Raw genomic sequence first — 16,149 nt, 5'->3', positions numbered from 1 at the left:
TCAAACACATGGAGAAGGGTAGAATGACGTCCCCACTCTTTTCACTTACCCAGCTCCGTTTTCCAGGAAGAGGTCAGAGTTGGGAAGTTCTGCTCTTGAGATACTTTGGTAGAACTTCACAGGCATCAGTTTTCTCTGGTTTGGGCTTTAATGGGGGACTGGGGAATGTTTCTGGACAGTGGGATTTCCCTGAGATGACATGAAACAGATTGTTAGCAAATCCAGTCAACACTGCTCAGCTTTTTACCTACTAATGTTTTTTCTTTTTAGTTTATCTTGTGATATCCCTGGTTGAGCTGCTCTTAAGGAGGGCCCAGGGTGTAGACCACCCTGAGCAGAGTGCACAGCAGGACGCTGGGGCCTCCTTCCAAGCCCCAGCGAGACTCCAGTTCCCTAGTGGTCTGGGCTTTTGGACAAAGGCAGGTTGATCAGTAGCAGGTGGGCTGGTTTTCCAATGAATTGAGCCAAGAATAGAACCTAGAAGCAGACTTTGGACTTGTGTCTCACTCTGGCTTTTTTATGTAATAAAAGGGAAATTTAAAGGAAACCCTTCCCATCTGTGGCCATGACTGTAACCACAATAATGGTAATAATAAGCTAGAGAACTTACTATATATGGTTCTTAGAACTTACTATATATGGTTCTTAGAGCATGGTTCTGAGTAATCTGCATAGATTAGCTAATTTTGCTCACAGTGACCAAGTAGGTAGAGAGCATTATTCTCTCCATTTTACACATGAGGGAAAGAAAAACAAAATGACCAAGGTCACAAAGCTAAGGAAATGGTTTTGTGATCTGGGATTTGGGTGGGGCTCTCTCCCTTCCCCCCTCCCCCCTCCCCCTCCCCTCTTCCACCCCTTCCCATCTCCTCCCCCCCCACCCTCTCCCCTCCTCTCTCCATTCTCCCCTCCCCCTTTCCCCTTCCCCCCTTCTCCCTGCCCTCTCTTCTAGTCATGCTTACAGGAAACTTGCCCAGTCTTTCAGATAAAGTTGCAAATCCTCTGAAGTCTTCATTTCCCAAATTCAGGCCACAGTGGCAGTGGCAGGGTCTCCTGCTGAGAGGTATAAGAGGCCAGGGAGGTCACCCACCTGCTGTAGAAGGAGAGCTACTTTACAGTATGCTTTGGCTTCCTAATGAGGAATTTCCTGCCAAATGGGGAGTGGTGTTTTCCCACGTTTATAGTGAACTCGGGGGTACATGACTCAGTGCCTACATTGGACTGCGATTATTTTTTAAAGCATGTTTTCCATTTTGCTTAGCCTGACAGATTCATCATGAGGTCACAACTTTCAAAGTTGTCATTAGAGAATGTAATCTCTGGGTAGATGTGTGTTGGGGAAGGAGGGCCTGCTTATGTCTTTCTTGGTATGTCTCTTTCATTAGGCTTTCCTTTTCTAAACTTCTTCCTTGTTCGTGAAAACTAGCAAAAAAGATAAAAAGTTTGTACAACTCCATAGGGACTAGTCTGGGTATTCCCCCTTTTAAAGTTGATGGACACCACTTTGACTAGAATGGTTCCCAAGGGAATCTGTTTTCTGAGGGTCCGACAAGAACGCCTTCTGCCTTCCCACATCAAGTCCAGTAAGTGGAACCAGCTCACTGGGGGTCTTTTCTGGACATATACTAACACCTCCTCATGCCACTAGACCCATTCTGTTCCCAAGTTAGTTTTCCCCCAGTTTTGATCCACACAAATAATCCAGTTGTCTCTTCTATTCCTGTCTCCTGCCCTGCCTAATTTTTCCTTCAAAATAGAACAAAACCAAAAAAACCGTCTTTTTCTATTATACTTTTAGTTCAATAGATTGCAGCTTTTTTCTGGATCAAAGATTCCCTTAAGAATTTGATGAATCCTTTAAATCCTGTCTTCCAGAAAAGCCTATAAACTCCCTGCATCAGTCAGGATAGGCGAGGTTATGCTGCAGTAACAAACAAATCCAAAATCCTGGTGGGCTAAAACAGCAGGTTTATTTCTTGCTCACACTATGTGTCCATTGCAAGTTGGATGGGAACTTTGTTCCCATTTGATCATCCTCTGGGGCCAGACTGACCCGGAAGTCACTCTCTGGAATGTTCCCAATTGCCATGGCCGAAGGAAGACTAGTGGAGGGTCTCACAGCAGCAAGACATGTTCTGGCCTCTAAGTGACATGTTTCACTTCCAATCCCAATTCATTAGTTAGAACCAGTCCCAAAGCCTCATCTAAGCGTAAGGGGACCGGGAGCCAGGAAGTTCAAGCCTACTACCCACGTGCCCAGAAAGGGGAGAACCAGAATTATTTAGTCCGCATGAAAACCCAATGTTTTTTTCCTATTAAAAGCATGGATTTTAAAAATGCATGTTACAAAAACTGAGAAATACTACCTTAGATCATATATATTGTGGTATAAAAGTTAAAAATTGTTTTACTTTAGGTGAGAAACTGCTGAAAAAATGACTCGGGAAGTAAATAGTTAGATGTTGATTACATAACAGGAGAATGTATTTTCTAAATTATAAAGTAGCACAGAAATATAAAGGATTGTCAGATTATACCGGAAAAAGGAAGAGAAATGTTGGTATAAAAGAGTGACTAGCCCAGAATCTTTCGACTTGACTCTGAAATACATTTGGAGTCAGGCTGTTCAGCAGAATGCACGGTGTTTATCTGTGCGGCCTCTCTCCAGTGCATTCCCACGCCAGGAGGTTGGGAGCTGACTAGATCCATCTTAGCTGCTGGAGGGGATGCCATAGGAAGGCAGCAGGTAGCCAGTTCACTCTCAGAGCTCCTTTCTGGCCTCAACACCATTCTCGGAGGGCTCCTCAAACAGTATCTGTCTAGTCTAGTCAGCCAGCAGCAGGAGAGAAATGGAAGTTCAGTTAAGCAAATGTCAGGAGGGAATCTGGGAAGGAGCACAGGGAGACTTTTAACTTCAGCTTGTCTTTGTGTTTTCTGGTTAGGAAGGGTTTTTCTGTCTGCTGATGGGAAAAATTGGAAAAAAAAAAACGCAAAAAAAACCCCCTCTGGCCTTTGTCCTCCACCTGTTCTCAGGCCTCAGCAGAAAGTTCTGTTGAATACTGACGTGTGCTCAAAGCAGCTAGGTGTTACACAGCCTGCTGGGGCCTGACAGCTGTACCCCCATCCTGTCTCACTCTGTGGCTTTGTGGGGAGATACAGTGGGGGCACCCCTGGGGGACACAAAGTGCGGTTGCCAGAGGCCACACCCTAAATGTCAGGGGATCTTTCAGAATATCGAGTTCTGGTATGAAATGAATAGTCAGGATTCTATTCATTTACAATTTCGTATGTAGGGAGAAGAGAGGCCTTTTAAAAAAATTATATTAACTCATTCTGGAAAGATACATGTGGAAGTACTTAAATTCTAAGCACAAGTTTATAATTACAAAGCAGATGATAAAAAATACATGTAGTATTTGTAATGAAAAAAATTGAAGTTATCCAGGAATAGAGAACAAATGAACAATAATGTAATCTATTCTCATTTAAAACAACTCATCTTAAAACTATTCCTTAGATAAATTTTTTTTATTTAAAAGATATTCTTTGTATTTCAAAGAAGTACATATTTATCTTAGAAAAATTAGGAAATGTAGGTAAGCCAAAAAAAAAAAAAGGAGCCGGTACCCGAAAAATCTGCTGTCCTGTTATCCAGGAATAACCTCATGATTAATTTCCTGCTCATTCTAATAGATGTTTATATATACTATTTTTTTTAAGCAAAAATTGGGATCAGATTTTATACTGTTTTGTAATCTGCTTTTTTCTCTTAACATCAGGAACATCTGTATATGTCAAAAATAGTATTCTAGGAATTTTTGTTTTGTTTTGTTTTTAGTGACTCACATCATTTCATTGTATGAATATATTCCTGGAGGAATTTAAAAACTCATCCAGAAATATATTAATTTAGAAAGTAAAAGCCAGCAAAAATAAAATTAATCAGATAGTTTAAAGTTTTCACTTATTTTGTTTCCAGTTTTATAATTTGAAAGAAGAAAATAATTGGGAAAAGAAAATTAAAATTTCTCATAATCCCACTACTTAAGGATAAGTCCCTGTTTTTGTATTTTTCCTTCCATTTTACCCTTCTCTACATATGTACATATTTTAAAGCACAATTGCTCATTAATTAAAACAAATTATTTAGAAGGCTTCTCTGCATACATTTGAAGATTGGGGAGGGGATCTTGTATTGGGGCTTGCCAAGATTCTCTGAGCAATGAGCCAAGAACGAGTGGGAAATGAGAAGAAATAATGCACCCGGAGAAGAGGCTTGTGGGCCTTCTCCCCCATTCCTCTTCCTCTCTTTGAAGCACAGAGAAAGAAGGGCAGGCTGCTAGTGGCCCTGAGTCTAATGCAAGGGCAGGCCAAAAGGAGGTGAGAGTGGATTGTTTGTGACAGTGGGAGATGGAATTGTACTGGATTATATCAGGAGCAGAGGAAGTCATTTACACTCCCTAGGGAAGAGACGGACCTGAGGCAACCAGAATTTTCCACCTCTAACTTTAGGGACTCTTGTATTTGGAGCATACATGGTAGAGAAAATCGCCTGCCTGTCCTTTTTGGTGATATCAGGAGAACCCTAAAAATTCCTTTATCAGGCAGCCCCTCCGAGGCCTCTGGCAGTTGCCAGTCTGCTGAGTTGTGGGGATTTTGAGGGGCCCTTTGCTTTTGGTGACCAGCCTGGTGTCAGCAGCAGGAAGGCAGCCTGAGTAGCCTGTATGGGCTTGAGCAGGCTGGGCGAAGGTGGGCACCGAGAGCGGCTGAGCATGTCCTCAGAGATCTCTTACGAGAGGAAAAGTAAGCTGCCCTAAAAGGGGGGCATACTTAATACCCAGCAAACCTAACATACGAGGGAACCAATGGTGCTGGAGACATGCCTTGGCACTCTTCCCTCCCCCCAAGATCCCTGGGAGCAGGCACCCCGAGTGAGTGATCTCCTTTACTGTCAGTGTTACATTCCTGCCCTCTTCCTTCCCATGTGTCTTTCACTCTGGCACCAACATTTATAAAAATTGAACGCAGGTTCTAAACATGAACTCACTGGGCGAGGCCAGCTTTGATCAGGCGGGCACTGCCAGGGACCCCCCTGTTCTGAGAACTGCCCTTCTGGCTGCTGTTCACTGTGTGTCCGCCTCTGTGTCGCCTCCCCACCCCCAGGGTTCTGGCTGGTGTGGACCATCATCATCATCCTGAGCTGCTGCTGCGTCTGCCACCACCGACGAGCCAAGCACCGCCTTCAGGCCCAGCAGCGGCAACATGAAATCAACCTGATCGCCTACCGGGAAGCCCACAATTACTCAGCGCTGCCATTTTATTTCAGTACGTACCCCAAAAGCCACCCAACCCCACCCTCAGGAGCCTAGGATGCACAGACCGTGTGCATCTGCAGCCAAGGCCCCTGTGGCCAGCAGGCAGCACAGAGCAGATCTCAAAAGTCGGGGCACAAGCGGGCGCTCACCTGTAGCATAGGAGCCAGTGCTGTGGATGCGACCCCTTGAAGCCGCTGGGCCATTCCACCTCCACGCTGGCTGGGTTCTGACCGGGTCTCCACTCTTCTAGCAGGATTTTCAGTCAGGTGGTTGGATAGTGTATGAAGTGAGTGAATTGAGACTTAGAATTCAATAGTCTGAAAACCTCCCATTTTGCCGTGTGATATGCTGAGCAGAGGCTGCCATAAGAGGGACAGGTGTGAGGAGTGACATTGGGACTTCCTGAGAACCAAGAAACTTGGTGCCTCAGGGAAGGGCGCTCACCTGACTTCCCTGTGCCTCCTTACACATGATCTCTCAAATGTCAATGGAGGCCCAGCTGTGCAGCTGTCCCAAAGCCATCCTACAGGGTGTTGTACAGAAAATAGTGGCCACAAATGTGGAATTCCACATCTGGAAGGGATAAGTGCTTAGCACAGTACCTGGCATATAGTAAGTGCTCAATAAATGCTAGCAATTATTGTTACAGTATAATTAGATCATCAATGCTGCAAGGCATGTAGCACAGTCAGAAGATAACTTACCTGGCATGTTCTTGATGAGTCTTGGATGACAGGCCCCTCATCTCACCCTTCGCTGGTAACCCACTCACTCTTGGTCTGATTCAGGATGAGGTTTGGTTTGTCTTTCCAGACCACCTCCACCCACTCTAGAGTGAGACACAACACAGATTTCTAACCTCCCAGAAAAAGGGCCCCTTCGTGGTGTACACCTGGTGGGTTGGGGGGAAGAAAAAAGTGGTCAGAGAGTCTTAAGTTAGGGTCCCTTCACCCTGAGGCCCAAGGGACGTAGATGGAGGACACAGTCTAACCATGCAACATGAGACATGCGTGCATGTGAAACTGGTCCATTCCAGGCAGAAATGTCTCTTGGCCATCCACCACATTTGCCTAACCCTCTGCCTTCACTCCAGACCAGACAGGCAGAAATCTTTGTCTGTGAAGCAGCTTTAAGGGCTCTCAGGTTTCCAGAAGCTAGATTAGGTTACTCCCACAGCCCTCTGCCCTGCCCACAACCAAGAGCCATAGCTGTCCCTCGGTGGGTATGCGGGGGTTGAGAAGAGACATATGTTTACTGTGAGCTTTACAGTCTGTCCTAGGACAATTGCCAGTGCAGTAATTTCTCCTCCCTACCTCCCCATTTTAGGGTTTTTGCCAAACTATTTACTACCTCCTTATGAGGAAGTGGTGAACCGACCTCCAACTCCTCCCCCACCATACAGTGCCTTCCAGCTACAGCAGCAGCAGCTGCCTGCACAGTGTGGCCCTGCGGGTGGCAGCCCCCCAGGCGCCGATCCCACCAGGGGTTCTCAGGGGGCACAGAGCAGCCCCTTGTCTGGGCCCAGCAGAAGCAGCACGAGACCTCCAAGCATCATTGCTGACCCTGAGCCCTCTGACATGCCAGCCAACCCAGCAGCCACCAAAGCCCCTGGAATGGAGCCCAGCAGCTCTGTGGCCGGCCTGGGGGAGCTGGTCCCTGGGGCCTTCCTGGACAAGGATTCCGAATGTAAGGAGGAGCTGCTGAAAGATTACAGCTGCGAGCCGGCCAGTAAGGACAAGACGCCTGGCAGACATCGCCGCTTCACGGGCGACTCGGGCATTGAAGTGTGTGTGTGCAACCGGGGCCACCACGACGACGACCTCAAAGAGTTCAACGCGCTCATCGACGACGCTCTGGATGGGCCCCTGGACTTCTGCGACAGCTGCCACGTGCGGCCCCCTGGCGACGAGGAGGAAGGGCTCTGCCAGCCCTCCGAGGAGCAGCCCCGAGAGCCCGGGCACCCCCACCTGCCGCGGCCGCCCGCGTGCCTGCTGCTGAACACCATCAATGAGCAGGACTCCCCAAACTCCCAGAGCAGCAGCTCCCCCAGCTAGAGCAGGCCCTGCCTGTACCCGGGAACTTGGTAAAGCAACCAGGGTAGGGGGAACCACGAGAGAAGCATTAAGTGACTTTCACAGAAAGTGGTATAGCCACTTGGTCCTTTTTCCTTGTTCTTTTTCTTTTTTTCCTCCCCTCTGCTCCTGCATTTTCCTGTATCTCCAGGTACAGTTTGGGGTATGGATGCCTCTTCCCCCACAGAAGCACAGTGCTGTGGAGGGCTGAGAAGTCGGTTCTGTGACTCATTCCTCACACCCCACCCTCGTCCCCTTCCCCCCCTTTTCAAGTCACATCTCACTATCAGCTTGGGTTGGAGAGATGTGTTTTAGGAGCTCCCAAAGAAGGGGGCTGAGACTGTGCCCTGGGGTGACTCTTGGTGATGGAATGCATTTTTGGTGGTAGCATAAGAACCTCCTGTGTCTCAGTCTTGGAGAGGTGGCAGGTCTCGGCCGTGGGTGAAGCAGGAAGCCCGCAGCAATCCAGGGGTCATCGTCACCCCTTGCCACCAGAATTGGGCTCATTCTGTGGGAGGATGAGAGCTGACGGGCAGTTGTGTGGTAGGTTGGTGGGGGGCTTGTTGTGCTCTCAAATTCCAGGTGACGGGATCGATGCGTCATGGTGCGTCCTTGATGGGCCCTGCCCAGCAGGTTCTACCCGGCTGCAGACTGGTTCACGTGTAGAAGATTCTGCTGTCTTCTTCTCTTTGTTTTTTCTTAAAAAGTAAAAATAAAAACAACAGCAAGCTAAAAACAAGAACTCTACCAGTGAGCAGGCAAGAATTCTGTTCTGGAAAAGGGAAGTTTGTGGCTCTTTTCCAAGTTGGCCTTCAAAGAGCCTGGCCACAGTTGAGGCAAAAGGAGGTGTTTTGTGCACCGGCGTGGGTGAGGGCTCCCTCTGGCACTTCTATGGGTGCACAGGGGGCCCTGAGCCGTGGTGGTGGGCAGAGGTGCAGCTGTCTGCATCTCTGCCCTTTGGTCTGTGCACACAGGTGACCAGGGCCCTCCCCCATCCCAAGCACACAGTCTGTGGGCCTTGGCGTCTCACTGTTCTCTGAACAAATGCGGCTGTGGGTCCTGTGGGTGGACATCCCCACAGCCTGGTCGCCCACAGCCCTTTCTCTTGATTCTGAATAAGGTGTTTTTTTTTTCTGTTTTTTTGTTTTTTTCCCTTTTCTGTTTTTAAACTGACCACTTGGAAAAAATGCCTTGGTTATCTGTGGTTTCATGCCCTTTCCCTGCCCTCCATGCCTTCCTGCCCCGTGAGTGGGGTAACTAATTGCTGTAGCCTATGTAACGAGTCCAGGTGGTCCGGGGAGGGGGGTGCAGGCAGCCGTCCAGAAGGACCACAGGACCCGTCTTACTGTAGTTTGGCTTCAGATAACCAGTTGAGCTTTGATAGGTATCTGCGTGGAGAAAGAAAACATTCCCTGCCCTGCCCTGTTCATATGAAGAGTCTGGTTCTTCCCCCACTCTTGAACGAGGATATTCAGACTAGGCATTGACGTTATGGTAAGAAAGGAAAAAAATATATATGTATACAAAAATAGACAAATCCAAGGCTGCGAGGTGAACGAGTGTGTTTGGAGTCCACAAAACCAAAATCCATGTCGAACAAAGCGAAGTCCGTATACAGTGACTTTTTAGGTAACGTGTGTGTCTGTCCGTTGCGTGTGAGCCCCCAACCCTGTTTTCCTGTGAATATACTTTGAATGGCAGCCATTCTGCTCACATTAACCACACATTTGGAGCAAATATGGCCCTCTCAAGGTAATTTATTTTACGCATTTACTGTTTACTGAACAAATGTCTGACTGTGTACTCGGGTGTATTCAGCAGCATTTCGACAGCAGTCCCGTGTCTGCCAGCGATGCTGTGCTCGAGGTAGAGGTTTTACTCTGCCCATCACTGCAATTTGCACATTGCTCTGTGGACACTCGGAGGCCTGGTTCTGTTCCCTGTAAATGGAAATGTGCTCTGAACCTGTCTGCTTCCCTCAGCTGCTCCTGGCCCTGAGTATCAGCCCCCGAGGGGTGTCCACAACCACTTGGGACAGAAGACGAAGGTGGAACTTCAGACAGAAGCTTAATTGGATCTTCAGTGACAAGCTTGGACTAGCTGGAGCCCAGATGTCGGCTGTGCCCAGAATTGCCGGGAGGGTTTGGCAGATACCACAGGGCTTACCTCCCTCTGCTGAATGAGGCCCAGTGTATGCAAGCAAGCTGGTGTGTGGCAAGAGCGGGGCGGGAGTGCCTCAGCAGCCCTCAGAAGCCTTTCCTTCCACCATCAAAAAAAAAAAAAAAAAATCCCAAACAACTCACTGAAGTGTCTCCAAGATCAAGTTTTACCAAAATGAACCCTTCTAGAGTTAACTGATCAAATGGAGAATTCTGGCCCTCTCAAGTTTCCTTCCCCAGTTAGAGTGGGGAACTGGTCTGAGCGTTAACTGTTGGGTTCACTGCAGCGTCCTACCTTAAAGGCACAAGAAGAATGGAACCGGTGGAGCTGGTTTTATTCCAGCGGTCACCGTCTGGGCCCTGCTACCGGAGGCCACCCTACAAGGAGACGCATGGCAGTGGGTAGTTGAAGGACTGCTTAGGGGGTCAGGGGGATTTGACTGAGTCTGGTTTTCCAGGTGAATGAGAAGGAAGGGGTTGGTTGAGGGTTTGGTGCTACAGTCGGAAGATTTGCAAATGCTAACACATTCCTATGTGAGGCACATCACCATTTGTCAGTTATTGTGAATATGTGTATTTTAAGCAATAAGATTCAGCTGGTCAGACTTTTCTGGGCAGTCTCGGTGACGCGTTTCCTGTGCTGTGATTGTTCTGAAGACAGAGTGGGTCTAACCACTGTGAGAAGCCCAAATAAAATGGATCCCAAAAATGCTGCTGTGCTTTTTTTCTCGAGGCACTTTGTTCCTTTTTCCTCTACCTCAGACTTCAGGGAGTCCCACCTCAAGATTCCTAACTGCAATCGCTTTTTCCTTCTCATAGAGGCGGAGATAAGTCACACAGCAGTGGAGGGCAGGTTCTTGGGCCAAGCAGAAACCTCAGAACCAAGGGCAGGCCCAGGAATGCTGCTCCTGAGGCCACACCCTTCGCTGAGGAAGTTCCCTCAAACCCTCTCTCTGCCAAGGGTGTGTGTCTTACATTTGAATACTTTGAAAAGTCCCACAAACAGGTTAAAATCAGACCCTAAAACGCAAAAACAAGTTTTGTCAGAAACTGAAGCTAAAACATGACATTCGACAGGAAGCAAGCACTGTGCAATCTCTTCATGATGTGATAGCAACGTGGATGGGTGCTTGGCCTTGGATTTAATATGCAAAATATGTATCAGGGAGTCTCCTACTTGATGCCCAGCACTGCGTTGGAGGCTAAGGAGAATGCGCAAGAAATATATAAGGCCAGTCCCCTGCCCCCCAGAAGTTAAATTGTACTTACAGGAAGACAAAAAAACATACCTGTGTGAAATAGTCAATATGAGGTAGATTGAGATGAAGTGAGCGGTACGGATTCAGAGACAATTGGAGAGTCATGGGAGGTCGTTGGAGGTCTTGCATACCAGGCAGGGACCTCAGAACTGATATTTAAGCTGCAGGGGAGCCACTGGTGTGCCAGTGTCTGCCATGGTGGGACAGTGATTCTTTCCTAAGACGTACTGTCATTTTACTCTGCTTAAGACTGTCCTCAGAACTTTGAGTCAGATGTAAGTCCCAGCTTGAAGGGAAGTGGCCACCTTCACCTCTAGCCAGGAAGACCTTTTTTTGGGCGGCCTACAGGTGGGCAAAACAAGATGATGTGGAACCCTCTGGGAGGGGTTCCTGCCTCTCCAAGTGGAGCACTCAGTAATGGGGTCGCTGGCAGGCAGATTGTCTTACCTAGCCTCGGTTTACCCTGCAATTAGCTCTATTGTTTCCAAGAATCCAGGGTAAGCCAGACATCCCCGCTCCCATCTTTGATCCTGGGCCAGACGACGCTGTTCCAGCTGTTGTCCCAGCCCTTGAGTGACTCTAGTGAGACGGTTGCTGACTAGTTCCTTCAAAACTGTTGGGCTCCTTAACCCCAGTGGAGTCACATTGGCATCCAGAGACAGTTCTGTCCTAAAACCACAGAGAAGAACGGGGAGTACATCATTCCTGCCTTCTTTACTGTCTGAGTGGCACAAAAACGTGCAACTCGCACAGGCTGCGTGCCAGAGGCTGTGCAGTACACTTGATGCCCAGGTCTGTGCGGCCCCTCACTGTGCCCCAGACTCCTGGGTCACTGAGTTCCTCATTTCGCAGTCTGTTGCCCCAGGTGACCAAGTTCAAGTGGAGACAGTACTAGTGCCCTGAGGCATGAACCAGAGTAGCTTTGGTGAACAAGAATTTCAAGAAACTTCTCATTCTCAAGTTTCCTCAGTTTTCAGTGTGGGGAGGAAGGGGGGAGTCCAAAACAGGGTTTGACTCTGGAGAAGGAAAGTAGGTTAGGCTGACGGCCCTACTGCAAAGGGTAGTGGGTCCTGGGAGTTGTTTGGGATTCGGGTTTCCAGCTGGGGGCAAGTGACTGGCCTTACTTAAGAGCTGAGCCTCTATCGAGCACCTACCATGTACTAGGCATTGGAAATTCAAATATGCCTTAGACCTTGCTCCTCTTTAGAAGAGCTATTGGTCTAGAGAGGAAGAAAGGCATGTAACAGTTTTAGTAGCAGACAGTTTCATAGTACGTGGTGAGTAGCACGAAGCGTGTGTGCACAGCGCACTGCAAGAGAATAGCCCACCTGGGGATTCAGGGCAGCCTTCAGACTTCTCACCTGAGCTTGCCAGGTGAAGAAAGGTGTAAAGGGAGTTCTAGGTAGATGTTCATTCTGTAGATTATTGAATGCCTACTATGTGCCAGGTGCTGAAAAGCACAAAAAAGCAGGAGAGTGGGTGTCATGTCTAAAGCTTTGAGCAATTTAATCCTTCTAGATAGCTGCATTCTGGGAAATGACGAGGTGAAGCTGGTAATAAAAATGATTTGTCTTTATTTCATTTGTTGACTGTTTTTACAACGCTGGCTCTTGTGTAAGCATCTTACCTGCATTTTTTCATTTCAGCTTCAAAACAGCCCTTTGAGGTATGAACTAATTATTCCTGCTTTATGAATGGGGTTGAGGCATTCAGAGTTAACTAACTTGTCCACGGTCATGCAGCTAATTAAGTGGTAGAGCCAGGATTTGAACCCACATCGGTTAACTCCAAAGCCCATGCAATCAGCTAGTTGGCGTGACAGTCTTAATGTTGGTGTCACGTGAACTTTTGTTTTCAAAGGTGGGGGAACCAGAGAAAGGTGTGTTGAGCAGGGGAGTAGCGTGAAAGGTGTGGCCCGTTTCCTCAGAAGCTACTTTCTCCCCTTTCTCCCTTGCCTTGTCATACGCCTCCGAAGGCCCCCACACCCAGCCTGGCTTCCCCTACCAAAGCCCCTCAGTGCTGAAATGGTCTCCCATGTGGGACAAGTGGTATCTGCTGCAGATAACCCTTGGAAACACTAAAATTTTCAGGAGTTAAAAAGTTTGTATCTTTTCCTTGCAAGAGTGTTTTGCGCTTCCTCTGTGGAGATAAAAAGAGCTTTGGTGGCTTGTGAAGGGGAGAGGATTTTTGTTGGATCTGCAGTTGTTCCTCACTTTGTATAAACCTGTTCCTCACCACAGTTGAACCTTCCATTGCACATCTCAGCAAGAAGTCTCAAGAGACCCAGTCTTACTGGAAAATGTTACAAAATACCCTCTGTGTGGGAACGGCGAAGCTTATCTCTGGGCTGTCCACCTACTCCCCAGCTGCAAGCCTGCCCTGGCTCTGGAGGGAAGGCGCAGGCAGCAGGCAGGGCCATCTACAGCTACACGAGTAGGTTCCTGGAGGTGCTGTCCTTCCTAGGGACCTGTTTGGACACACCCGCTCCTCCTCACCAAGCTGGTGGCCTTTGGGAGGTTCATATAAAACCCTTAGAGAAGGACTTATTTTGTGGGTCTGAATCTGGGCAATGAAAATAAAGCCAGTATTGAGGCACTGAACATAACATAGGTCCATGTTTAATGCTCAGCAACACTGAGGTTGGTGGTACTATTTCTATGTACGCTTGAGTCACCCATGTTACAGATGAAAAAACTGAGGTTTAAGAAGGCCAAGTAAGTTGCCCATGAACATTTGGTCTGTAAATGACAACACCAAACTTGCCTCCACAGCCTGACTACTAATATTCTGTAACTCCCGTTGGTGTGGAAACTCCTGCTCACACAGCCCTTTCTGCTTTTCGTCCTCTCCAGGGCCTTCGATAATGGTCAGCACGGGTGGTAAGTTACCCCCACTTTACAAATGAGAAAACGGGGCTTCAAGAAACTAGCAGTGGGTCTAAGATCCCGGGTTGGGAAATGGGAATCTAGGGACTAGAGCCTGGGACTCCTGGTCGGACCTCTTCCCGCCCTACTCTCTGATTGGACTCCTGCTGGGTGTATATACCTCTGAGTGTGACTCCTCATTTGCTTCAGGTTTTGTGGTCACCAGAGGGCCCACAAGAACATGCACTATCACCCACCCACACTTCACAGCAAGGTTACCAGGGAAGGGGTGCCCTCCCCTCAGAATGAGGGCTCTGGAGATCTGCTCTCATGAAGAACAGGGAGGCCCTTTTCTCCTGGGCCGGCCAACTCTTAGAGCTCGTAACAGCTGATGATTAAATTTTCGGGAATTTCACGCACTGTAGGAAATGGTCTTTACTATTTATTACCATGATTTATTATCAGGTAAATAGCAATGCTGCTGTGCATCTCTTCCCAACTCTGGTCAGTGACATCACATCAGTGGCCTGAAATTGGTCATGGTGGGAGTGTTGACGTCATTGTAATTGCAAACACTGCAAATCAGGGCAGTTCCCCACCAGCAGCACCACAGAACTGGTTGTTCAACGTTTATTTACCATCACATCACTGGTTAAGGACCATCTGAGGCCCACACGGTGACTGGGGTCTTGGCACGAACCTTCTACTTAGCCTTAGATCAGGGCCTCCTCATCCATGAAGACGTGGAGTCTGTCACCGGACCAATTAGCAAGTGATCTAGAGCATTCGACTCAGTTCTCTTGTATGGCTAACGCACTTGTCAGGGGCTGACGTTCAGGATAAAGAACGTGAGAGGGCTCGGTCTTGAACTCCAGAGATATAGGGGACACCACGCCCATTTTAAGCCCAGGCAGGTTCTCTGAGGCATGTGAGATTAAGGACCAAGGAACAGAGGCTGGGTGCTCAAAGGGGACAATCATGGTGGGTGGGTAGTCTTGAGATGTTGTGGAGGAGAGCTTCACTCTGAACTCAGGGTGTGAGGACTTCAGTCAGTGGGCAAAGGTCTCCCAGGTAGGAGAAGGGCAGTTTGCGCAGGCGTCGAAGATCACGAGGTCATTGACTGAAAAGGCACTCAGCTTGGTACGCTCCCTGGCTAGACACCTGAGAGCCCTTCCGCGTGGGCACGGGACAGGTGGGAGAGCATGGCCAGCTTCTCATCCTGCATCATTGAAATCTCAGGTTCTGGTCCCAGACCCCCGGCTAAGTAGCTGTGTGACTTAGGGCAAATCCCCTCCCCCACGCCCCCACTGGCCTTCAGTTTTGTCATCTTCAAAGTGAAAAGTCAGTTTCATTTCCCTGCCATTCAGTGATCTGATTCAATAGTGGGAGAGTAGATGTTTCCAGCCCAGGTACACTCACCCACTGCTTTTATAGGAGACACAGACCTTCTGCTCGTTATTTATCTGTTCATCAATAGTTTGCAAAATGCTTTTCAAATTCTGAGCAAATTTGGAATACTTAACTCCTCCAGCTGGTCCACTCCCCTCTGCTTTGAGCTGCGGGTAGCTTGGCACTAGACCAGCAGCCAGCTGATGCGGGCAGAGGCACCCAGGAGAGGGAGGGGGCCATTCTCCAGTTTAACCCTTTCCCATCAGCTCACTGGAGTGTCCGCATCTCTCCAGGCTGTTTGTGAGGGGGCCTGAGGTCAGCCACAGCTGCCCACAAACTCTACTACGGGCTCCTTAGCAAGGCCCCAGACTCACTGGCCAGTGAAGGCCAGGACTGAGTTGGGGAGACAGTAGGGAATGGCCTACTGCCACTGATTAACAAAGTTTTTTGAAGGAAGAAGGTACTGCTGTAATGAAAACCTCGTCCTTCCCTCCTTTCAGGGGCTCCCTTGATTTCTTCTCTCTGAAAACTTGCCAGACAGGGTCTCAGCCTTGTCCTGCTGGCCCTTCCAGAACCCTCCTCCAGTCAGAAGGGAAGGACAGGGTTGTTGATGATCTGACCTTGGTCTTGCTGGCGCCAGGGAGCTGGGGTTGGGGCCTCTCTCTAGGTTAAAGGGCAGGGCCAGTTTCTCCTAGGGCATCTTGGGATATCTTTCATTTGCAGACTGGCCAGTGGTCAAGGTTTAAAGATGCTGGTTTCAAGGTACAAAAATGTCTGGATTCCAGCATTTTTATACTTCCTGGGGTTGGGGTACGTCAGCAGAAGGATGCTGTGGAAGCCCTTTCCTGGCAGTCTCTACCTCAGGACAGGAGGAGGGCAAGGAGACCTGCTGGTCTTTGGAGCCAAGACAAGAAGGATGGGTAATGGTGGGTTGAGTTTGTGGATTACACACATTCCCCCAAAGCCAAACCTTTGTGTCCATGCAGTGATGCCTGTTTGGGTCAAAGCAAACAAGAGCCGTTGTTCTACTTTCAAAATAGAAACCCAATCCACCCACTTCTCGCCATCTCCACTGCTGTCATCAAGGTCTA

The 16,149-nt window shown here is 48.5% G+C and overlaps 2 protein-coding genes across 6 annotated transcripts in view; both read left to right on the top strand.

Annotated features, from left to right (window-relative positions):
- The window catches only part of WBP1L (WW domain binding protein 1 like), a 52,509-nt gene extending 42,254 nt beyond the window's left edge, over positions 1 to 10,255 (top strand). For all 5 annotated transcript variants that reach the window (XM_019725025.2, XM_019725023.2, XM_074339118.1 and 2 more), the window contains 2 exons: positions 5,164 to 5,325; positions 6,642 to 10,255. In XM_019725025.2, coding sequence (XP_019580584.1) covers positions 5,164 to 5,325; positions 6,642 to 7,369 — 890 coding nt within the window. In that variant the 3' untranslated portion in view covers positions 7,370 to 10,255. The remainder of the gene's footprint in view (positions 1 to 5,163; positions 5,326 to 6,641) is intronic.
- The window catches only part of BORCS7 (BLOC-1 related complex subunit 7), a 40,416-nt gene continuing 29,481 nt past the window's right edge, over positions 5,215 to 16,149 (top strand). Inside the window, exons 1-2 of the mRNA XM_019725028.2 lie at positions 5,215 to 5,325; positions 13,658 to 13,684. The gene's annotated coding sequence lies outside the window, so the exon portion shown is untranslated. The remainder of the gene's footprint in view (positions 5,326 to 13,657; positions 13,685 to 16,149) is intronic.

Source organism: Rhinolophus sinicus, linkage group LG07 (assembly GCF_036562045.2).
Source record: "Rhinolophus sinicus isolate RSC01 linkage group LG07, ASM3656204v1, whole genome shotgun sequence".
Lineage (NCBI taxonomy): Eukaryota > Metazoa > Chordata > Mammalia > Chiroptera > Rhinolophidae > Rhinolophus > Rhinolophus sinicus.
Note: the sequence above shows the minus strand (reverse complement) of the source record. Positions and strands in the feature narration are given on the sequence as shown.